We start from the raw sequence: 24,809 nt of genomic DNA on the forward strand, positions 1-24,809 counted from the left end.
AAATGCTGGTTGCTGTCGGCTCTAATGAGTGTAGGTTTAAGGATATGTCAGGTTCAAGCTGCCGGGGAAAACCAAGGAGCACTGAAATAGTTCATCATGCCGTTCTCTCTAAAAATATGCTACCATTTCTCCTGCCCCTGCTCAAGAAAGCATGGCAGCTGAAATGGGGGTGTCTGGACTTGCTTGCTTGGACTCCCAGTGCAAACCCAGGCAGGGCCAGCCCTACCATCAGGTAGAGTGAGGCAACTGCCTCAGGTTTTAGCTCCTTGACCATACCCTTCTGTTGGAGAAGAGAGCTGTGTCTCGTGCACCACCTATTCCACCTTTATAACTAGTCTGCTGGTCTCCCTCAGGGGCAGTACAGTGCCCCAGCGCTAGTACTGAAGTAGTATTCAGCAGCCAGCCCAGTCTATGTGGAATGGGTGAGATTTTGTCCTTTGCCTCAAGCTGCAAAATGTCTTGGGCTGAGCAATAGCCCCAGGTGACCAAATACCAGGGCTCCCCCCCCCAATAGGGTGACCCACTTCCTCATTGCCAAAAAGGTAAAGGTAAAGGGACCCCTGACCCTTTCACATGGAAATTATCACATGGAAATTATCAATATGTTTCACCTGCCCTGTCCCCATGTTGAAGCACAGCCAGGATGGTGGATAGTCACTCAGAAATGTAGTTAATAATAATTTTTAAAAGCCCTATAAGGAGACGCTGAGGCTGGAAGCAGCAACCTTGACAGATGAGACCTTTAAAGGCCTTAGCCCCTCCTTCCCTCTCTTGATATTTCAGGAGATGGTATCTCACAAAAAGATGGTGGGGAAAGATAACTCCTCCTCTTTCCCACCCTCCGAGCCTCTATACCTCCAGGCAAAGTTGCCCTGCACGCAGGGAGTGATTGGAACAAGACTTGCATCATCTGGGGAAATTCTACTTGTGGCACTGTGCCCTGCAGAGTATCATAGGGCAGCGGCTCAGATAAAGGCATTTTCTGCTGATGTCTGTACTGTGAGATGCTTTGCCCTCTGCTGTAGATGAAGGAGCAACCATCAGCAGCTTCAGACATCTTGTGAAGACTTTCCTTTCTGTCCAGGCTTTCCTTGACCCATAAGACTGCACCCTGTTTTACATCTTTGAATTTCTGTTTCATTCGTTCTTATACGCTTTTGTGTCATTTTTATATTGCCATGTTAGTGGTTTCTAGATTTCTAGGATTTTTGTTTCATGACATATTGCTTGTTTTTAGACAGTTGCACCCAGTGCTTTTGTTCTGGGGGGCGCAGCGGTACACATACCTCTAAACATTTTGTCAATCTAAGTTTGGCCTCATTTAGGGGCAGTATTTCAATATGAGTAGGAAAATGAGAGTACCCCTAAACATTTTTTTAGGAAAAAAAGCACTGGTTGCACAGCTTAGAGATTTTTGAAATATTAAGCAGTATATAGGTGCTTTTAAAAAATAAGTGAAATAAAACAAGTGAAATAGAAGGTGCATTTATTTCAGTTTTTCTTTCAAAACAAGCTTTGAATAGTAACGAGCACAAAATTTTCTACACACACAACACACCATAGCCTAGCAGGCTACTAGTTTTCTTTTACTTAACTTGCAAGTGCCATAGGCAGAAAGTTATGGAGAGGTCTTGTGAGCCATAAGCATTAATTCCAACTTGAGATGAACCTATTGCATCACATGCATTTGATAACAGAAAGCAAGAGGCTACCTGTGGTCGATTTTCATCCTGCAGAAGCCTTTCAGCCAATAAAATGTTATTTTAAAAAGGAAAGCCAAATCAACAAATGTATAAGGCCATATTAAACTGACAGCTGTCCCAGGAAATTTGCACAGCCAAGATTTAGCTTGCAAATTCTAGTGTGCAAATTCTTTGAGAGTCTACTGCTTCATCAGTGTTAAGTTGATGATGTTAATTGTATATGAAAGCGTAAATTTAAAAAGAAAAAAACTAAGTGAAAGACCAGGGGGTAGGAAATGACAGAAGGGTGCAATCCCATAATGATTTGAATGGTTGGCTATGAAATCTTGGATAAACAATGATAAATTCCTTGGGAATGTAGCAGGGTAGCAATGAGAAGAGACGAAAGAGTCATTCTCTTCTCATGGAGTAATCAGGTGATAAGACTTCCTGGGACTAAACCATTTCATGGAGGATGCCAGGGTGGCAACCCGTGGTTGAGGGCCTCTTTCCCCAACTGGATGTCCTCCAGATGTTTTGGAGTAGAGCAACCATCATTGTGATTTTTGGCCATGCCGAGTAGGGATGATGGGACATGGAGCCCAAATCATCTGGAGAGCATCAGGTTGGGGAAGTTTGGGAGTGTTGGGCTAGGGACTAAGAAGACCCATTTTAAGGGCCAAACCAGCTATGAAGTTTGGGTGAGTCATATTCTTTTAGCCTAGCTAAACTCACAGAAGTGTTATGAGGATAGAAATGGGTATGGTGTCCTCCTGAGCTCCCTGGAAGAAGAATGGAGTAAAAATGGACGATACAATCTTGATTCTGAGCCATTGACCGCTTCCTGGGTACCGCAAATATGGTGGTATTTTATAGCTCAGCTTATTGTGGTTCTTTCGTGAACATTTCTGACTGTTGTCCCCTATCAGTTCCAGAAAGAGAAAAGGCTCTCCTGTAAATTTTGAAACTGTCATGTTATTGTTATGCTCCACTGTGCCACATCAAAGGATGATCGAGGTAATAGGATGTGGCTGGCTATGAATTCCATTTCCATCCCCTCTGTAATTTTTCGATAAGTACATCCCTATTAGGCTAAATTCCTTAGCCCATCCTCACCTTCAAGCTGTTTCCTTTAATCGTCACAGGATTTGGTTCCACCTGCCACAAGTCAGCTAGCTGCCTTTCTCTCTTTGGTCGTTATTTTATGTCACCTTCAGTTTTGATATAAGTTGTTGCTGCTGCTTTTACTACTGTTAGTTCTATTACTACAAAAGGGGCTTCATGGGTAACATAGGAAATGCCCTGCTGGATCAGATCAATCTAGCTATGTAGCCTAGTACCCTGCTTTCCAGTGTGACCAGTCGGATGCCTCCAGGAAGCTCACAAGCAGGGCAGAAGACAACAGGCCTCTCTTGCAACCACCACTGAACTGAAGGCTCCATTTAAACATTATTGCTAATAGCAATAAAAAGACCTATTTTGCTGTGAATTTGTGATAACCAAACATTAATTGTGCATGTAACGAGTAGAGAACCTATGCTGTGTTGAATAGCATAGATGACAGAATGGACCTTTGTTGGGACCCTATAGCTTAAAGCAGTACAGTGGTACCTCTGGTTGCAAACGGGATCCATTCCGGAGGCCCATTCGCAACATGAAAAGCCCGCAACTTGAAGTGCCGTATCTGAGCAGGTGCGTGGCATGATTTGGCAGTTGTGTGCATGCGCGAAGCGGGATTTAGCACTACTGCACATGTGTGAGCAGCGAAACCCGGAAGTAACCCTTTCCAGTACTTCTGGGTCGCCGCGGGACACAACCTGAAAAAACGTAACATGAAGCAAACGTAACATGAGGTATGACTATACAACTAGTACCACTATCTGTTAAGGGCCCTGCAGGTAGGAGGGGAGGGGACAGAACTCACTGGTAGAGCATCTGCTTTGCATGGAGAAGGCCCTAGATTCACTCTCTGGCATCTCTAGGTAGGGTTAGGAGATCTGTGTTCAATCCCAGAGATACACTGTCAATATAGACAAACTGGAATGTGTGCAGAGGAGGGCAACCAATAAGATAAAGGGTCTGGGAACCAAGTTTTATGAGGCCTGTTGAGGGACATGGGTATGTTTTGCCTGGAGAAGAGAAGATGTGTAGTATGCTGACAATGTCCTGACCCAGGATGTTGTTCTTCATCAGGCCAAACTCCATGTAGGCTTGAGTAAAATGGTTTATTAGACTCTGTAGGTGTGTGCTGTCAAGGCTGTGTCATCTGCAAGCAACATCTCCAACCAAACTTTGGTCTTGGTGTGGAGACATGCCAGGTTGAACAGACCTCTGTCACTCCTTGAATGGGTGTACACACCATCTTCAGTTGAGCTGAAGGCATATGAGAGCACAAGAGCAAAACATATACCAAAGAGAGTAGGGATAAGAACATAGCCCTGCTTCATGCTGCTCTTTATAAGGAAGGTGTACAAGGATGGGCACACTTGATGGTGCCATACATGTTTTCATGGAAGGACGTGATCATTTTGTGGAGCTTAGGAGGGCATCCTATCATATTGAGCAGAGTGAAGAGTCCGTTTTGACTGATGAGGTCAAAGGCCTTTGTCAGGTCAGCGTACAAGGGGCACCTCTGCTCTTGGCATTTCTCCTGCAGCTGACACAGTGAGAAGAACATGTTGGCTGAGCTCTAAAGCCACATTGTGAGTTGAGATAGACCCTGTCAGGGAGTGACTGTAATCTGTTGAGAACTACATAGGCAAAGGCTTTCCCCACAGTACTCAGCAGGGAGATTCCATGGTAGTTGTCCCAGTCATGACCAGTGGACAGCAACCCTTTTCAGCCATGGGCCGGTCCACCATCCCTCAGACCATGTGGTGGGCTGGACTATTTTTTTTTGGGGGGGGGGAAATGAACAAATTCCTATGCCCCACAAATAACCCAGAGATGCATTTTAAATAAAAGGACACATTCTACTCATGTAAAAACACACTGATTCCCGGACCATCCACAGGCCGGACTGAGAAGGCGATTGGGCCGCATCCGGCCCCTGGGCCTTAGGTTGTCTACCCTTGGTCATGACTGTCACCTTTGTTCTTGTAGACGATCACAATGCTGGTGTTACACATGTCTTGTGGCATGAATCCTTGTTGCCAACACTGCAAGAGGAGGCTGTGGAGGTGTGACACGAGGGAGGAATTGAATCCAGCTTTCAGCGCTTCTGTTGGGATTCCATCCTGTCTTGAGTTGATGGCATTCTTCAGCTCGTCAAGGGAGGGAGGGAGATGCAGTTATTAAAAGAGTAGCGAATAAAGATGGGTATGAAATATTTGTCATATTTAACCCTTATTCAGGGGAGTTTTATTTAACTTACAAATGAAATATTCAAAATAAGCTTTTGAACCATTCATACTTTGGCTCCTCCTGCAGAGGCATAGGTAGCCATCAGGTTTAACCACCTAATTGGAGTCTACAGATAGCTGACTCCCCCCAGATGCTACAGGCAGTGTGCTGCAAACTTCTGACTACCACGTCATCCCTGTCATCAGAATTCACCTCAGGCCTTGCTGTAATTGACTGAAGGGAGACTGTATTTCAGAACATCTTCTATTTTTCGGGAAAGCTGGATGAAGTTCATACATCATCATAATCTATTCTTGGTCTGCCTTGTTATGAAGGGCATTACTGGACAACACTAATGGCCAGAGAATGGCTTTTTAATTTTCTCAGGTAACAGAGATGAAATTTAAAATGCAAATGTTATTTTAAGTGCCTGCTATAATTATCAGCTGGGAAATGGCTCTTTATATTAGTCTTAAAAATGCCTGCATGCATGAAGGCGTTTGCTATTGTACCCTGCAGCTTCAATTAGCTTTAATTTATGCCAAGGTAGCAAGCAAGCGTGCCCTTAGAGATCCTGTCCCACAAACTACTGAAAAGAGTCCTTGGCTATATAAAAAAATAACAATGAAGGAGCTACTTAAGAGATCAAGTAGGACTCTTTGTTGCCATTGGGGACATGTAAGACGCCCTCTCCTAACTGGCCAGTTGTTTAGCATGCAGTGGGTGAAATTCTATCAGCTTGATTCAGAGTAAGATGGGTATATTTACAATTAGGGATGGATCAGCATATATATTATTTATCATTTATTAGTTTATATATAGCTTACATGCCAAAATGTCTTCTAAATGGCTTACTGATATAAAATTATAGAATCGCAGCATTGGAAGGAAACCTGGGAGTCATCTAGTCCAACTTCCAACAATGCAGGAATCTTAGTTAAATCATCCAGGGCAGATGACCATCCAGCCTCTGCTTAAAAACCCCCAAGGAAGGAGAGTCCACAACCTTCTGAGGGAGACCATTCCATGGTTGAACAGCTTTTACTGTCAGAAAGTTCTTACTGATGTTCAGTGAGAATCTCCTTTCTTGAATCCATTGGTTTGATGTTTGAAGATGGCTATCATATCTCCTCCCAGTCTCCTATTTTCCAGGCTAAACATATCCAACTCCCTCAACTGTTGAATTATAAAATTATAAAAACCATCCATGTTTAAAACAGAAATAAAATGATCCTATCAAAGCACTACAAAAACATACATAATTAAAATATGCAATAAAATAAGTATACCAATTAAAACAAGGAACAATTAAAGGAGGAAATTCAGGGAGTGCCTGCCTGAATTCAGGGAGTGCTGGTGTGTGTCCAGGGCAACTGTCTACCAGCACCGTCTGGTACACCAGCTGAGACCCTACCTGCCTGCACACCATCTTGCCAGAGTGGTACATGCTCTGGTTATCTCCCACTTGGACTACTGCAATGCACTCTGCATGGGGCTACCTTTGAAGGTGACTTGGAAACTGCAACTAATCTAGAATGCAGCAGCTGTGGATGGACCTGGGACCTTCTGCATACAAATCGAATACTGTAGCACTGGGCAATGTCTCTTCTCAGAAGGTTCACAACCATCAAGGACTGGCTGATTGAGAAGGAGGCTCAGACAATAAAATGCTTCCATACCCTGATAAAGCATCTGGTTTGGGCCATCTGGCCCGAAAAATGCATTGGAAAGCCTACAAAAATGTATGTTTTTTGGGGGGGGGTGATACATGTGCAATGCATACAAAATGCATATAAAACATGTATAATTTAAATGCAATTTTGAATGCGATCTCTTTTTAAAAGGAGGTGGTGGAGGAGGGAAAAACCCAAGATGCAGTCGACTTAAGACTGATCACATGTGAAATTGACACTGACTGGAAATAGACTGAGCCACCCATCCCTTCTCAGTCTGCAATGCAGAGAAGCATTATGAGTTGGACAAATTTGTAGACTGAACCAGATAATTGCAAACCTAGGCATTGTCGCTAGAGATAAGTGTTCAGAGGAGATTGTTAACAACCAAATGGACTCTGTAGTAGTCAATGCATTTGTGAAATAATCAGGAGCTGTCAGAGTCTATCTGGCTTTATCTCAGCTCTTGGGCTGTGGGGGGGTGTATAAAGACAGCTAAGTCCAGTCAAAGGCAACTATGGGGTTGCGGCACTCATCTATGTATACTGTAACCATGTCTAGAGGAATGGCTCTTAATAGTTATTTATCTCTTCTTATTATTTATTAAATTTCTATATAGTGGTACCTCGGGTTATGAACTTAATTCGTTCTGGAGGTCCGTTCTTAACCTGAAACTGTTCTTAACCTGAGGTACCACTTTAGCTAATGGGGCCTCCCGCTGTCGCCACACAATTTCTGTTCTCATCCTGAAGCAAAGTTCTTAACCTGAGGTACTATTTCTGGGTTAGTGGAGCCTGTAACCTGAAGCATCTGTAACCTGAAGCGTCTGTAACCCGAGGTACCAGTGTACTGCCTTTCTCCTGATGATCACAGGATGGTTTGCACCCTACTTTATAGCCCTTAGAGGCTCTCAGCAAGATTGCTTCCTGAAGATTCTCATTATAAAGACTACAGTCAGGTCTACCATCAAGAACAGACATAACACAATGTCCCTGTGAATCTAGCAGAGTACCACGCATCCATATACATAGTTTAGATGGCAACAGTCAGGCCATGGTGGGGAAGTAAGGGTGACCCATTTGATACACTGCTTGGGGTTGTGGGTTTGGTTTGGTTTTCCATCTTGAAAGCAGCACTGTGTCCAAATTGTCTCCTACATTTTCCATTGCTTAGTGAGAAAAGAACTTCCATGAGAAGATAGTCGGACAAAATTTTGGTGACATTCTCATGAGTGGTGTGAAGGCTCATGTTGTTCCCAGCTCTTTTTGGTAAACAAAAGAAATGAGGTGCCAGTACTCATGTCTTGATAAAAGTGTCGCGGACGCCAGCACAAAATGACTGCCCTGGGAAGCAAAAATATACCACCACCACCACACACACAAGAGCACTGGTTGTGCCTTACTTTCAGGGTAGCTAAGAGGTGTTTTTCAGTCACCTTTATTTCATACTACAAAACATCTCTCTGGTGGTCTGTGTTCTGCAGACTTTATAGGTTCAAGCCCTTCCATGAAACCTCACCATATCCTCAGCTGGGTATTCCCTTAAGTACAGGATGGTGGAAATCTGTTCATTGCTGCCTTCGCATGTAAAATATTTTTACTTTTTAACAAATCAACAAAGCTAGGAGGAAGAACGTCCCTTAAAAACAAGATGAGTGAGCACACTGATCTCATGCACTGGGAAGCCAGACTCCCTTGTTTCCCAGGCTTTGGATAGAGCTCGGGGGAAGTCATCGGTAGATAGCTTAAGCCATGGGGCTGCCAGATCAGGAAGTGCAAATAGCCAGGGAGGTGTCAGAGTGGTGTTGAAATGATGAATGCAGGGGTCGCTAGCCCTTGGACCTCCATATGCAGTTGGAGTACAACTCCCACCATCTCTGAGCATTGGTTGAGGCTGCTGGATGTTGGATTCTCTACAACATCTGGAAGGCTACAGTCAGACCCTCCAAGTGTCCCTTTTTCCAGGGACAGTCCTGGATTTACAGAAGCTGTCCTGGTTTCTGATTTGATCCTGGAATGTCCTGCTTTTCCTTAAGACTTCCCTATTTTCATCAGATAAATGTTGGAGGGAATGCCACAGATTAGACACCCTGGCTGAATAGAAATGGAAACCTACACACAACACCCAAAACCACCTCACAACCAGAAAGCAAGCTTTGCTTCACCCACTAAAATTCTAAATACGTTCTAAAAGTCTGTGAGAGTGTGAAGAAGAATCGAAGCCATTTCAGCAAGGAATACACCTTTTTTGAGAAATTGTAAGATAGGTTTCAGCACTGCGGTACTTGAAACCAGCAATTGCTGATACCAAATTTAAAAGCAGACTGTGGTGTGTTTACATTCAGCAAGGCATCTCTCTGCTGGCCAGCTTAAGACAACGCCAATATGCTGCAATTTTAACTACTACAGCTGGTTTGAAGGTGCTATTTTTTGATTCTTAGCTTTACTTCAAAGATAGCAGCCCTAACTCACAGTTTTAATAAATACCTTCCAGTTGTGATTTGCCATTCAGATCCTACCCGGGTCACTGATTTGAAGCTTCTTCTATGCATTAGGAAAAGAGAAAAGAAATGCTTCTTTCAAAAGTTATCTATTGGTTCACACATAGTTTTGAATTTCTGTTTGGGAACCATAGTGTGGGAGCAGGCAGGCAGCAGCACGTTGCCTTTAAAAAAGTGTATATTTAATTGATGTAGTGAAAACAGTTCGGAAACTTCAGCTGCTGTAGAATTTGGCGGCCAGGTTGCTCACGGGGTTAGACTGTTTGAGCATATTACACTGATTCTGGTCCGACTGCACTGGCTGCCAATTAATTTCTGGGCCCAATTCAAAGTGCTGGTTTTGACCTGTAAAGCCCTAAACAACTCGGGACCACAATACCTCAAGGACCACCTCTCGCCATATGAACTGACCCAGACCCTGCAATCCATGTGTCTCCTCCAAGATAGGTCTGGAGGGTGACACACAATTATTCTTTTCTGCAGTCCACTAAGAGCTAGAGGTCAGAGCTACTGGAATATGGAGAAGCACACGTCAGCGCCAGTTGTTTCAGCAAACACTACAGTGAATCCCTTAAGTTGGTCCTGGAAGCCAACTGCAAGCCAATGCAGCTGTTTCAAAACAGGTGTTCATAGAATTGTAGAGTTGGAAGGGAACAAAAGAAATATCTAGTCCAAGCAACGCAGGAATCACAGCTTAAAGAGGTTCTAAGAGTTCTAAACGAGTCCAGCTTTTCCTAACCTTTTACCCTACATATGTTTTGGACTACTGTTGGCCATGCTGATACAAATTCTACACCAACAACTTCTGAAAAGCACATCTACAGTACAACTAGGTGGTTTGCTATGCATTGGATTCCTTTCCTATAAGACTTGGCCTCAGCTTTCCTTGAACTATTCAGCTTAGCAAGAGGGAGCAACCTGAGGAGTAAATTATACATAACTCCTGAACATCAAGGCACCTAAAATATTAATTTCTTCACACTGTAACAGCATCAGCTGAACAAGCAAAGACTAGGGGGTAATTTTGCTCAGTCCACTTTCTTGTTTGTTTAGTTATGTCGACGACAGGTAAGGCTTTTGTTCTCCCCTGAAAGCTCCAGTAACTCACTTGCAAAAGCTGGAAATTTAGCTGGAGCTAGTGGAGGCTGGTTAAGCAGCCCCAATGGGGCACTGCCCTGCAAACCTCAGTCTGCGAGAAATGGCGAGAGGATGCAGTGCCTGCAAAGGAGGAGTGGCAGATGAAACTGATGGCGTATGTAGAATTAGCAAGTTTGATGAGTAAAATGAGAGAACAAGAAGTGACAACATTTAAAGATGATTGGAAATTATTTGTAGATTATTTTTTTAAAAAAACACCAATTTGTAAGAATGTTAAAACGCTAGCTGGTTTGGAGTAAGCTTAGTAGTTTAAAATTGTAATGAGGAAAATTTGGAGGTAAGAATGATTAGGAAAAGCAGAATACGCAATTTGAGGAAACTATGGAAGGTTGGAAGGGAAGTTGAGCACAAGAAATTATTTGATGAAATGATTGAAATGTACTGTATTATTGTTTGTTGTTTTTCTGTCTTTTTCTTTTTTCCCCTCCGATTGTATTTTGGAATGTGTGTGGGGGCGTGTGTGCATGTGTGTGTGTAGATAGATGATAGATAGATGGATGATAGATAGATGATAGATAGATAGATAGATAGATGATAGATGATAGATAGATAGATAGATAGATAGATGATAGATAGATGATATAGATAGATAGATATAGATAGATAGATAGATAGATAGATAGATAGATAGATAGATGATAGATAGATAGATAGATAGATAGATAGATAGATAGATAGATAGATGATAGTGCTTTTTCTGGGGGACAGAGGGGTACACATACCCCCAAGCATTTTGTAAATCTAAGTTTGGCCTCATTGAGGGGCAGTATTTCAATATGAGTAGGAAAATGAGAGTACCCCTAAACATTTTTTTTAGAAAAAAGCACTGTGTATGTGCACACATACACACAGTCTGCCCCCAACTAGTTCCCAACTGCCTGCTTTGTTACTTACAACTAGTCAGGGGGTGACTGCCTGTTACTGACTCTGGCTCCACCTACTGTTGGTCCTCCTGCCTTTCCAAATGAGCCCCCAGTGACTGGAACTAGCGGGAGCTGGCTGAGTGGGTTCAAAATGTCTGGAAAGCACCAGTATGGGAAAGGCTGGGCTAGGCAGATGCCCCAATTCTGCAGCGCTAGATTTGATCACAGATTGAAGATAGTCCCCTGTGAAATATGCAAGAGACCATTAAAACGGAAACTGCTTGTCAAGGGCTCTTAAGCTACTTTTACAGAATAGAAGCCAGTTAGGGGAAGTCAAGAGTGGCAAATAATTGAATTCTCTCCCCGGCTCCTGCTCTCCCTAACACATTGCTGCATGAGCTCCTGACAAGAGAGCCTTAATGAAATCCCTAATGGAATTTTTTTCCAGCACTCAAATCACCCAAAGTGAGGAGAGGTTCCTTGTTTAAGAACATCACCATTCTATATGGCACAATGCATGTTCCTTATAATATTGCTTACCAGACCAACCCTAAGGTATTAGAGCAGATCACAAAGCCAATAAACAAAAGCCAATTATACTGTAATGTAGTAATCGATGCGGCAGAAGGAGAGGGGAGATAGCGAGGCCCACTGTATCGGCTCTGCATCAGAGGTAGAGCTAAGTTAGCCCATTCCATTGGCTTCCCCCCTTCCCACAACTGCCTCCATTGCAACAACATGATATGATCCTCACAGGAGTGTCATATAGGAAACAGGAGGAATTTGAGTCAAAGGAGCCTAGAGCCATATTCATACCATGCATTTAAAGTGCTATGATTCCACTTTATACAATCATGGCTTCCCCCAAAGAATCCTGGGAATTGCAATTTGGTTAAGGGTGCTGAGAGTCACTAGAAAACTCTCATTCCACTCATGGAGCTACAATTCTCAGAATGGTTTAACAACCAATCCCTCTTCAAAGGAAACTGTGAGAATTGTAGCTCCAGGAGTTGAATAGGAGTCTCCTGAGGACTCTCAGCACTCTTAACAAACTACAGCTCCCATAATTCTTTGAGGTTGTTTAAAGTGGTATCATAGTGCTTTAAAGACTGGGTGTGAATGTAGCCATACAGTGGATTATTGGTGCACTCAATGGAGATCTTTGCAAGGGTGTCATGATAAAGCAAAGCAGAGGAAGGAAGTTGCTTGTGATTTCTGGTCAGACATGCAGCTTTTCTGTGAAAAAAGAAGTTGAGGTTCCATTTACGGAAGACTCCTGCAGCAACACTTGAGTGTATTGGCTTGAGTGTATTGTCAGTGCAGGGATCCAAACACTAAAGGAACAAATGTTGGCACCTCATCACCAGATCTCTGGCGATTCACCATCAGCCAATGTAGAGCCTTGAGAAGGCTTTCATTTCCCTCAGTGGTGAACTGGGGCAGCAACAGGTCTATTCTGAGCCAAAGGCCCATTTTTATTTTATTTTTAAATTTATTACCTAGGAATTGCATCTTCCAGAAGTTCTCAGTTCATAGTCTGAGGATATGGGAGATAAATTTAGTTTGCATTTAAAGGTGAACCGACCTAATTCACACATTCTGTCACATAGAGAAACTGAAATACACCCACCCCTTAAAACATGCACTTCTCCGGATTTTGAAAGGCAATTCTTCAGCCAAGGAATGTGTACAAAAGTACATATTCTGTGGTAAAGTGCAGAATTAAGCATGTATTCATGGGAACAAAGTATACAAATGCATTACGTTAAGCCTTACAAATCACATGCAAACAGATATATATTAAGAGAAATTCACAGTAAATGTTGAAATTTCATGAGGGTAAGAGAAATTCACAGTAAATGTTGAAATTTCATGAGGGCTTTTTTAAAATGTGAAAATGTGGAGAAGTTGATTTAAGACTGAAATAAAACCAAAAGTGGCCGAACCCCACACCCCTAATTCTGATTGGGGCAGCTGCTGAAATTTGTTCTTTTTGATATGTGGGTTGGTAAGAGAATTGCCTTGGGCCTAATGTTGGGGTTTCTTCTGCCTCACCCCGTTTTTAAGCTGAGTTTGGTGTGTGTGTGTGTGTGTGTGTCTACTACACATTTCACAATGGGACTGAATTCTGAGGCTCCTGCACCAACACAGCTGTAGGGCAGGGATGGGGAACCTGTGGTCCTCTAGATGTTGCTGGGCTACAGCTCCCATCATTCCTGACCATTGGCCATGTTGGCTGGGGCTGATGGGAGTCTATTCCCAGCAACCGGTATCAGGGTCATACTGCCTCCAGCAGAAGAGGCCCATCCTGGCTAGTAGTTCTCCCTGCTTAGAAGTAAAGAACATGAGGAGAGCCTGCTGAAACAGGCCAATGGCCCATCTTGTCCATTTTACCAGATGCTTGGTCCATTTCCCATGAAAACTTGTTTCTTCTCCCTCCCTCCCTCCCTCCCTCCCTCTCTCTCTCTCTCTCTCTCTCTCTCAACTTACTGCATGGATGGAACATTTTTTCCCCAAATCCTTCTTGCTCTAGCACAGCAGGTACACTGAAAGTTCATCCAGGAGCTTGTAGGCAGCCTTTGTGTCCTTACTTTTCCTTAACCATTGCTCGCTTCCAAGGAGATGTGTTCCCTTCCTTCCTCTTCACATCAACCCAGTGCATCTTGCCTCATTAGTGCTTCATCATGCCAGTTTGTTATTTTGCTTCTTTAGTGTGCGCCCCCCCCCCCCAGTAGGATCGGGGAGGAAAAGGGTTCATTACTTGGTAGGGGGAAAGGCCACATAATATAGTCATTAGCATTTTCCCCAGAAGCAAGAACCAAATTCTAATTAGGTTTATTAGGAAATAAATGGAGAACAGAAGGGTTGCCTGCAAGATCCAGCAGCCAAAGAACTTATCGATTCTGCAGTCAGCAAGTGTCTTTTTGTCTGGGGTGGGGGGTAGGGGGTAGGATCAGAGACCAAGGATTTGAATCTTGCCCTCACCAGAGATGGGTGACAAATTTGATTCACTTTGCATTTCAATGAGAACTGCCCTAATGTGCACTTCCGCAAACTGTACAAAAACCAAAACACAGTCTGCCTTCAAAATTCACACGTTTCTGAATTCTGCGGTGCAGCTCTCCAGCAAAGTAATGTGTACAAAAATACAGTATGGTAGGCTAAAATATGCACAAAAAGGCATATATTAGTGAAAATAGCAGGCACTTAAAGGCTAAATTTGCTCCCTGGACCAGACATTCCTTATCCCTGTTCTGAAACATCACCCCCTGTAGTAGCCAGGATCACAGATACAGGTGGTGCAATAAGTATGGGGGAGTGAGTGGAAAGGCAGCGAGGAGTTGTTTTTTTTAAAAATAACTTATTAAAGATTTTCTTGTTTTACAGAAGTAAGTGTAATGTCTCTCATATTTTTTCCATGTAACATTTTTACAAATCCTTTTCATTTGTTGAGACATTAGGGGGAGGGGGAAAAAAGAAGGGGTGGAGGGAGGGAAGATGGGTGGGGGTGGGTGGCGATGTTTCTGTTATGCTTAATGTATGTAGGGTTTGGTGTCAGCGTTGCTTGTGCTGTTCACTTGTGTTCCTTTGGTGGTGAGAGAGGTTGCGGTTGGCCTAGGGTGTGGTTGTTCATTTGTGGTTGGCTGTGGTGACCTTTGTTTTCGTGTGTGAGTGGGGTGGGTGGGTGTTTTGGATCAGGTTAGCCATATTGATTTGTATGCTGTTGGTGGATTATTGTCATTGTCCTGTTGGGCTGTGTATGTGATAAAGGGGAGCCATACCAGGGGAAAGGCGTCTTCTTCTGTTTGTCCCCGTGTCAGTTTCAGTTTATTGGTTAATTTTTCTAGTAGGGCTGTTTCCCATACTATTTGGTACCATTGGTCCATGCTTACTCCTGACAGGTCCCTTGAAAACTATGCAGCAAAATCCTGATCATTCAGGGTTCCCAAGACTCGGGAAGCTTCAACTAAATATGCAGAGGAAACTGCCTTATATAGAATCAGACTGTTGCTCCACTTAGCTCAGCATTGTCCACACTGACTGACTTCAGCTCTCCAGAATTTCAGACAGAGTTCTCTCCCCATCCTAACTGGAGATGCCAGGGAGCGAACCTGGGACCTTCTGCACACAAAGCAAGATGCTCTACCACTGAGCCATGGCCCTTCTCCATTAGAATCCCCTGACCCAACCTTCCTGCTGAATGCGGGAAGGCCAAAGATGGTTGCAAGAATATATTGGGGTGAGGTTAGTACACACGACCCTTCAACAGGTTGAACATTTCAGTATCTGAACAGTGCTAAAGTTAAACAGTGCAATCCTAGGCATGTTTACTCCACAGCTGCCATATGTTTAGGATTTCAAAGGCAGAATTGACGTTCGGGGGAAATTTCCGAAAGGCGGCGCTTTTGTCCTGGATCTTAGGCAATACTGAATATCAGTTGCTGGGTATCAATTGCTGGAATCCAGTAAAAGGGGAGAGTGCTCCTGTGCTCGAATCCTGACTGTGGGCTTCCCAAACGCATCTTGTTGGTCACTGTGAGAACAGGATGCTAAACTGTAAGGGCCATTGGCCTGATCCAAATGGCTCCTCCTCCTGCTCCTTCTCTTCTTCTTTGTTGATATGTATTTTTTATTATATAATGGATTACATTCAACCTTCGTTGTACTCGGAGTATAATCGTTGAAATTGACAGGGAACTAACTTAGGCCCATTAATTTTAGGGTCTTCACTCTGAATAAACCTTGTTTGAATGCAGCTCTTATACAGGATGGCCCAAAAGTAGATATACTTTCCATACATACATACATACAGTGGTACCTCAGGTTAAGAACTTTGCTTCAGGATGAGAACAGAAATCGCATGGCGGCAGTGGAAGGCCCCATTAGCTAAAGTGGTACCTCAGGTTAAGAACAGTTTCAGGTTAAGAACGGACCTCCAGAACGAATTAAGTTCTTAACCGGAGGTACCACTGTACATAGATACATACATGATTGTTTTTCGTTTCTGATATTTTGAATGATCAGAATTTGAGTCAAGAACAAACAAAGTGGATTCTAAAGCAGCACACCTACTTTTGGGCTACGGTGTGCATGTGTATTGCTCATTATTTTAAACTGTAAGTTGCTGAGAGGTATGATTGCAGTGGGTGACTCACAAATCAAATCAAACACACAGTGAATAGTGTTTAGGAACCATTCCTAATTCTGCCCTCACTCCCACTCTCATCAAGGTTTATTTTTTATAAAGCACTGGAATATGTTTTAGCAGGCTAATAATGCGCAGTGGACCTTAGCCAGTACATAGCCAGCAGTAGCCCATTGGGACTGGTAGGGTGGAAGGTGGGGACGCCAACAGTAGGTGGGTCCAGAGTCAATGATAGGTGGAGCCAACAACTTCTAGAGAGCCAGTGTGGTGTAGTGGTTAAGAGTGGTGGACTCATAATCTGGTGAACCGGGTTCGCTTCCCCGCTCCTCCACATGCAGCTGCTGGGTGACCTTGGGCTAGTCACACTTCTTTGAAGTCTCTCAGCCTCACTCACCTCACAGAGTGTTTGTTGTGGGGGAGGAAGGGAAAGGAGAATGTTAGCCGCTTTGAGACTCCTTAGGGTAGTGATAAAGTGGGATATCAATTCCAAACTCTTCTTCTTCTTCTTCTGCCCATCCTTCACCCTGCTGAGTTCTACAGAGGAGGAAGCTGACATATGCACACTCCCCGGTCGAGTTGTAAGTAAGAAGGCAGGCAAGTGGGGGCTGGCTGAGGGCAGACTGAGGTTGATGGGGCACTGCCCCATTTGCCCTAATGTGCTGCCCCACTGAGAGGTAGGTTGCCCACAGGACTTTAAATTGTCACAAGGACATTGGGATGGGTAATAGGTTCCACCAACCTTTTGATACAGTACAGCTCGGACTGGGCCAGAAAATGAATTGCTCCAGCACTTTTACCTTCTCCATCACGTATCACCAGGGGTTATCTGGTAGCCAGGCACGTCCTGTGACCCCCACGCCAAGAGATAACTGGCTAACGGTTAAAAAAAGTATGATCATTACGTTGAAGTGATGAGCCAGGAGGTCATCGAGCTTGACAAGAGCAAGGAAAGTCATTTCCTGTGGTATCATTAGCTGTATTTTAGAGAACAGGCCCCGTAATTGCTATGGTAATTGGACCCTGGATCTGCCTGTGAGAGCACGTTGGTTATTTTTAACATTAATTTCTATGCAAAGGAGAGAGTTGGCATTTCACTTTCATTGCAAGGTGCTCTGCAGAAGACTGAACTGTGGGTTGATACCTGCGGCAGCTGGGGTTAATTCTCAGGTTCCTGCATGGTTTGAATATCCAAAAATGTTTAGACAGTGCCCAGAGTAATACTCAGCCATTATCACAATTGTAGTGGCTGGGGAAAAATGTATATCCTGGTTCAAATAGGATTGGCTGCCTAACCTGTTGCTCTCCAGGTAGTTTCATACTATAGCTCCCATCATCCCTGGCTATTGCCCATGCTGGCTGGAACTTATGGGACTTATTAATTAATCAAATAATTAAATCTATATCTCACTCTACCTCTCAAAGGAGGCAGCCAATTAAATTAAATTAAAACTATTAAAAAATATTTTAAACAATTCAAATACAGATGCAAACTGAGAGAGAACTCCATTTGTTGAACGGGAAAAGTCTCTAAATTAGGCACCAAAAAGGCAAGTGAGATGGCACCTGCCTAATATTTAATGGGAGGGAATTCCACCACAGTAATGACCCAATTTCTGTATTGTGAGGAACTGACTTCTTTATAAGATGTAGGAGGTCCTTGCCTGCAGAGCGCAGTGGTCAATTTGGTGCATAAGGAGTGAGATGATATTTCAGTTTTTCATTGTTGAGTAACACCTTGGAGTAAAGTTAAAGGTAAAGGATGCCTGGACAGTTAAGTCTAGTCAAAGGTGACAATGGGGTTACAGCGTTCATCTCGCTTCAGGCCGAGGGAGCCGGCGTTTGTCCACAGACAGCTTTCCTGGTCATGTGACTAGCATGACTAAACCACTTCTGGTGCAATGGAACACTGTGACGGAAACCAGAGCACACGGAAATGCTGTTTACCTTCCCGCCACAGTGGTACCTATTTATCTACTTGCACTGGTGTGCACTGCTAGGTTGGCAGGAGCTAGGACAGAGCAATGGGACCTCACGCCATCGTGGGGATTTGAACCGCCGACCTTCTGATCGGCAAGCCCAAGAGGCTCAGTGGTTTAGACCACAGCGCCACCCATGTCCCTAATACCTTGGAGGCCACAGACTAGTCCCCCATCACCCAGAAAAAGAAGCATCCCTGGGTGATCCTATACACACAAGATGGAGGGGAGATAAGTGACCAACGCATATGGGTGAACCATTTCCAAAAAATTACAAAGCCCTGAACAACTTATGTCCAGGGTCCCTCAGGGGCTCCTTAAACCCTTAAATCTCAGATTGATCACCAAGATAATCTGCAGAAGCATTGCTAGTTGTTCTCCAACTTGGTGAGGCTCTTAATGACAAGAAGAAACTGTGTCTATAGTATTATCATCTCAGTCCTATGCAATACTCTGTCAATAGACATTCAGCAGGTGCCTTCTTTGCCAACTTTTTTTTAAAAAAAATGTTTTGATTGAAATATTTTCATGCATAGCAAAGGTACATATAATGTCTCTATTTTCAATTCACAGAGTCCTTTCTATAGGTCAGTTACATTCAGTGTGAGACACTGCAGGGAGAGAGAAGGGGGAGATAATGTTTTTTCATTATTTGGCATAGTGTATGTGCAGAGTTTCTGTGTCAGCATCATTTGGAGAGGTTCTTTCTTTCTTTATTAATTTATTCATTAATGTTGGTGGTGCGAGAGGATGGAGAGCCCAGAGCATGGTTGGTTGTGTTCAGTTGATTGCAGTGAGTTTTGCTTGGGGGTGGTTGTTGGGTCAATTCGTATATATGTTGGGGGTTTAGGTCATTGTCTTGTTGGAATGCATATGGAATAAAGGGGAGCCACACCAGGGTAAAGACATCCTCTTCCGTTTGTCTCTGTGCTAATTTCAGTTTGCTGCTTAGCTTTTCTAGTAGGGTTGCTCCCCATACAGTTTAAATGCCTGCTGAATACTTCTCTATTCTGCCAGGGCCATGCAGACAATTAAGAATGCACCCTTCCACAGTGGTTAATAGATGTCTGCTCTTAACTTTCTGTAATTGTTTTTATTGTACATTTTTATATTCCGTTGGTGTAAACCAGGCGTCAGCAAACTTTTTCAGCAGGGGGCCGGTCCACTGTCCCTCAGACCTTGTGGGGGGCCGGACTATATTTTGAAGAAGAAGAAAAAATGATACAAAAGCACCACGAGCCCCTGTGGCTGCTTACCTGTGTCTTGCGAGCAGGAGGGGCTGGCGGCAGCGGCGGAGTGATGATGAGCGGCGTGTGAAAGGGCTCTAGAGAGGGGCTGCTTAAAATGGTGGCCGCTCGAGCGCTGCTGCTGCTGCTGCTGGCACCAACAAAGCCCAGCCCCCTTCCTTCTCTAGGCAGGGTGGGAAGAAGACAGGAGGAGGGAGGGAGGAGGCGCCACCACTGCTGTGTGAGGGAGAGGGACAGAGAGGGGAAGAACGCACACACTGGTGATCCACACGGCGATTCCCGGACCGTCCATGGGCTGGATCCAGAAGGCAATGGGGCCTGATCTGGCCTGCAGACCTTAGTTTGCCAACCCATGGTGTAAACCACTTTGATATTGTTTTTATGACATAACGGTATGCAAATGTTTTTATAAATACATAAAATTGGGTCCCTGCATTTAAATGGAGAAAAGCTTAATGAAAGCTAAGGTGTGGTTTTTGTTGTTGTTTTTTAAATGCTCGGTATATCTTAGTCTTTGTTTTTATTCTCTCCAGGTGCAAACAGATGTCCTATCCCGATGACCTGCCCCAGATCTCGGTGGTCTTTATTTTTGTAAATGAGGCTCTATCTGTCATCTTGCGCTCAGTACACAGTGTTGTGAATCACACCCCATCCCACTTGCTCAAGGAGATTATCTTGGTGGATGACAACAGTGACAATGGTGAATATTCAAAACACCTGTTTGTTTGTTTGTTTGTTTGTTTGTTTGTTTGTTTGTGTTTGTTTTCTGTTTCTTACTAATGTAATGCATGTTTGGATTGTCCATAATGGGGGGAAAGCTGTTCATATATACTTATGAGCAGCTTGTTTTCCCACTATGGGGAAATAATGTGCTAATTGTATGCTGTGCAATGCCACAGCTTAGTGGCAGAGTGTATACAAAAGGTCCCGCGTTCAAATTCTGGTATCTTCAAGCAAGACTAAAACTCTTCTCTGAAACCCTTGAGAACTGCTGCCAGACCGTGTAAACAACACTGGACTAGATGAACCAATGGCAGCTTCCCATGTGCCACAGAGCTGTGGCCCTTTGCCTGCAAACATATGGGTTCTGCACTGCATTTGCACCACAACTGATCCTGTTCTCCCCAACGTTGCCCTAACTGTAAAGTTCCTAATTATATTTGTGCTTTCAAATGACATAAAAGAGAAATGTAGCAGAAGTTTAGTGCTGATTTCTGTGTCATTTGCTTCGGGGGGGGGGGAGTATCCAATTGCAAATAACACGAAAATTAGTGCTAAACTTGTGCTTATTCTGCTTCAATGGAGGCGGCAGGTATGGACACCAAAAAGAATGAAGATATAGAGGTATTGTTTCCGTTGAAGGAGAACTTGAGATCCAATCTTGGGGTGCAATATGTATATTTACTGTGGGGTGCACTTTAAGCTTAGAAACATAGGAAATGGTCTTGCACTGAGTCAGACCACTGGTCTATCTAGTTCAGTAACGACTATACTGACCAGTTTCCAGCAGGAGTCTTTTCCAGCCCTACCTGGAAATGCTGGGAATTGAACATGCGACCTTCTGTATTCTAAGTCAGATGTCCTACCACTGAGTTATGGCTCTTCCCAAATGAATCTTTCTTAAGCTTTGGTCAGTGTGACCAACTTATTACAATTTAATGCGCAGAAACTCATTATTTCTCATGATCTGGAATAGTAATACTACTACTACTAATAATAATAATATTCAAATGGCCCAATCCATTTCATTTTGGGCTACCTAACATAGCAAATGCACAATAAAATAGAGTAACCCCAATATGTTACACTATCCAACTAAATCCTATTCAGAATAGACCAACTGAAATTAATGAACTTAAGTGAATCAAGCCCATTAATTTCAATGTGTCTACTCCAGGTAGCACAATCATTGAATACTACCCTCTGTTTTAGAAGTAATTTTTAAATGGTGGGGCAGAGAGAAGGGGCTAAGTACTGAGTAATTTGGCATGATTGAATTGTCCTCATTCAGGTCTTCAGAAATGTTTGTTGCTGTTGCTGTTGTTGTTGTTGTTGTTTAGTCGTTTAGTCGTGTCCGACTCTTCATGATCCCATGGACCAGAGCACACCAGGCACTCCTGTCTTCCACTGCCTCCCGCAGTTTGGTCAAACTCATGTTGGTAGCTTTGAGAACACTGTCCAACCATCTCGTCCTCTGTCATCCCCTTCTCCTTGTGCCCTCCATCTTACCCAACATCAGGGTCTTTTCCAGGGAGTCTTCTCTTCTCATGAGGTGGCCAAAGTATCGGAGCCTTCAGCTTCAGAAATGTTTACTCCGAGTTAAGTGAGATTCTGTTGAAATGAAACAGAATGTGCTTCTGAAATCCCAAATCTCCTTGTCTCTTTGTTTTTACAGTTGAGCTGAAGTTTAATTTGGACCAGTATGTCCACAAGAGATACCCAGGGCTGGTGAAAATAGTTCGTAATAACAAACGAGAAGGGCTGATCCGAGCCAGAATCCAAGGTTGGAAGGCAGCAACATCACCAGTGGTTGGGTTTTTTGATGCTCACGTCGAGTTCAACACCGGCTGGTAAGGTCTATGATAGGTAGGACATGGGCAGGGGAGATGGCATAATGGACAAGTTGGGGCGGGCATGCTAAGCCATGGAAACTGAGAAAAATCTGAAGCCTGTATTCTGTATTCGAAGTGCTGTGTTTTTTTTACTAATGTAGCTGAGTCATAGGAAAGGTTATCAGAGAACGAGAATTCTCTCTTAATCCACCAGTGGCAACGCATTCGTCCTTCACTCATCTAGGACAAGGATTGTAGGCTAGCTAATTTAAGTATTAAATATTAACAGTTAATGTATCTCAGGTGTAAGCTTCAAGGTTGTGCTTTGTGATAGAATGGATGCTTGAATCGGGCAATTGGTAAAAAGCTAAAAGGACGGCTGCTTTAACTGGCAATCGATAAAAGACCTTGAGATGTTGCTGAGACACGTTTATTACCATGCCTGCGATGGTGGTGGAGTTTGAAATGCTGTCTGCAGACTGCTAAAACTCTGTCTCATGACAACTTCATTCCAATTACTGAAACTTAGGCTTGAACTGCTCAGTCCCAAGTTTCCTTCCTTCCTTCCTGTTGGTTTAACCCAACACAGCCTGGGTCACTCTGCAACTAGCCACAATGGCTATGTTGTGCCACCACAATGCTTCTAAATACCAGTAGCATGAAATAACAGGAGGAGAGAGGACTCTTGTGCACATCAGGAGGTGCGGCCAGTTGACATAGTCCTGCTTCTGATAGCTCAATTGGTTAGATGTGGTGCTAACAATGTCAAGGTTGCAGGTTCGATCCCCATACAGTGGTACCTTGGTTCTCAAACTTATTCCATTCTGGGAGTCCATTCAACTCCCGAAACCATTCAAAAACTAAGGCGTGGCTTCTGATTGGCTGCAGGAGCTTCCTGCACTCAAGTGGAAGCTGTGTGGGACGTTCGGCTTCTGAAAAATGCTCGCAAACTGGAACACTTACTTCTGGGTTTGCGGCTTTCAGGAGCCGATTTGTTCAGAAGCCAAGCCGTTCGAGTACCGTATGTGCATCTTCCTGCATTGTTGGGGACTAGATGATCCTTAGGGTCCCTTCCAGCTCTGGGTTCTATGAATGCTTCTCCCTGGTATTAAACCTGTGCATAGAGGAATGCATGAAAGGGGCTACTGCTTATTTCCCTGACCTAGTGCCCTCCAGATGTTTTGGCTACTCCTCCCCATCAGCCCCAGCCAGCATGGCCAATGGTCAAGGATGATGGGAGTTCTAATCCTGGGTCGAGGAAGTCTGGAATCAAATTGAGACATTCACAAAGTTAAACTGGGAGAGATGGGAGAGCAAACCAGGGAATGACACTGGAATGGTGACAGGGAGGAGGGGGAAGCCCACTCATCCTTAAAAGACAGATATATAAGACAAAATGAGTAGACAAGAGTATTTAGCTTTGGAATCTGAAGGAGGTAAGCTTCAGTGTGTCTCCAACCAACCATTTACTTCAAGTCACATTAATGTCCCTGCAGGGAGCGCCAATGAAGTTGAAAAGAATCTAACTGGTTGAATACCCAGAAATAGTCATTATGAGGCTGGGGAGGCCCTTACCCCCCCCCATTCACCCGCAAAAAAAAAATAATGCTACCATTTCAAACACTGTTGTCCAGATTCCTCCAGAGAATTAATTTTCAATCAAAAGATTTTGGGCCATTAGGCTAATAATGGAATGTAGGAGAATGAGGCTTAATGGTGTCTCTCTTAGCCTGAGCAATCCCCTACTTAAGTTGCTCAGTGAGGGAAATGAGATTGAAAATATTCAGAGCATAAGAGATGTTGTGCTGGGTCAGACCAAAGACATGTGTCCCAACAGTCCAGAGATACTTGGGATTTGTCACAAATCAATAATTGCCAAGGAAATTCCTGACTTTTGGCCCAAAGTTTTGTTTCTATTGTTTAATTAAATGCTACCTGCCACAAGTTTTCTCGTGATCAGCCAGTCCTCACTACCTCTGCATGGCCCTCTGATTTCAAGAACAGCTCAGCCCTTGTGAGGGTGCCCCATGTGGTGAAGCTCTGAATTGCAGGGGGCAGCTTCCCTAGTTGACTGCCTTCAGGTCCTGGACTGATTGTCTCCACCCACACAGGCTGGCCATTGGATCCTTCGGCACAGAAAGGAGTATCATAATGCTTCCTGGTCAGATTGAGCCTTGCAAAAGGACTTCTCAGGCTCTGTTGTGTTCCTGCACTCTCAGTAATGGTTTTGTCCCAAGTTCTAGCTTGCTCCTTGGTCCTGATGTGATAAAGAATTAGATGTGATTCTGTTGTGAGTCTGAGCATGGACCAGGTTGAGGAGGAGACAGGACACTTTGACAGGAACCCCGAGACCATGATATTACTGATAATTACCTGCATTTATATCCAACTTTTCTATGTAGCTCAATGTGGAATATATGATTCTCTCCTATTTCATTCTCACAATCACCCTGAGAGGTCAGATAGCCTGCAAAATAGTTGCATTTTCCAGGGAAGCTTGGGACTGGAACACCCTGGAGACAAGGGGAATGCCTCTCCGGAGTTATGCTCATCAGAAGACGCTTGGAGTTTCGGGGGCTTGCAGGGGCACCCCAGGGCATTTTCTAACAATAATGTGCCCCAACTGAACTCTGGGCCCTCTACCAATCACCACTAGATTTGGTTCCCACT

The 24,809-nt window shown here is 43.8% G+C and overlaps 1 protein-coding gene across 2 annotated transcripts in view; it reads left to right on the forward strand.

Annotated features, from left to right (window-relative positions):
• Positions 1-24,809, forward strand: part of GALNT9 (polypeptide N-acetylgalactosaminyltransferase 9) — a 175,953-nt gene that overhangs the window by 50,488 nt on the left and 100,656 nt on the right. The window contains exons 3-4 of one of the 2 annotated variants that reach the window (XM_083590220.1): positions 20,121-20,287; positions 21,983-22,157. In XM_083590220.1, the coding sequence (XP_083446346.1) occupies positions 20,121-20,287; positions 21,983-22,157 (342 nt within the window). Of the gene's footprint in view, positions 1-20,120; positions 20,288-21,982; positions 22,174-24,809 lie in introns of those variants that run through there. The other variant, XM_083590221.1, reaches the window with a different exon arrangement.

This window comes from Podarcis filfolensis, assembly GCF_964270895.1.
Source record: "Podarcis filfolensis genome assembly, chromosome: 16".
Taxonomy (NCBI): domain Eukaryota; kingdom Metazoa; phylum Chordata; class Lepidosauria; order Squamata; family Lacertidae; genus Podarcis; species Podarcis filfolensis.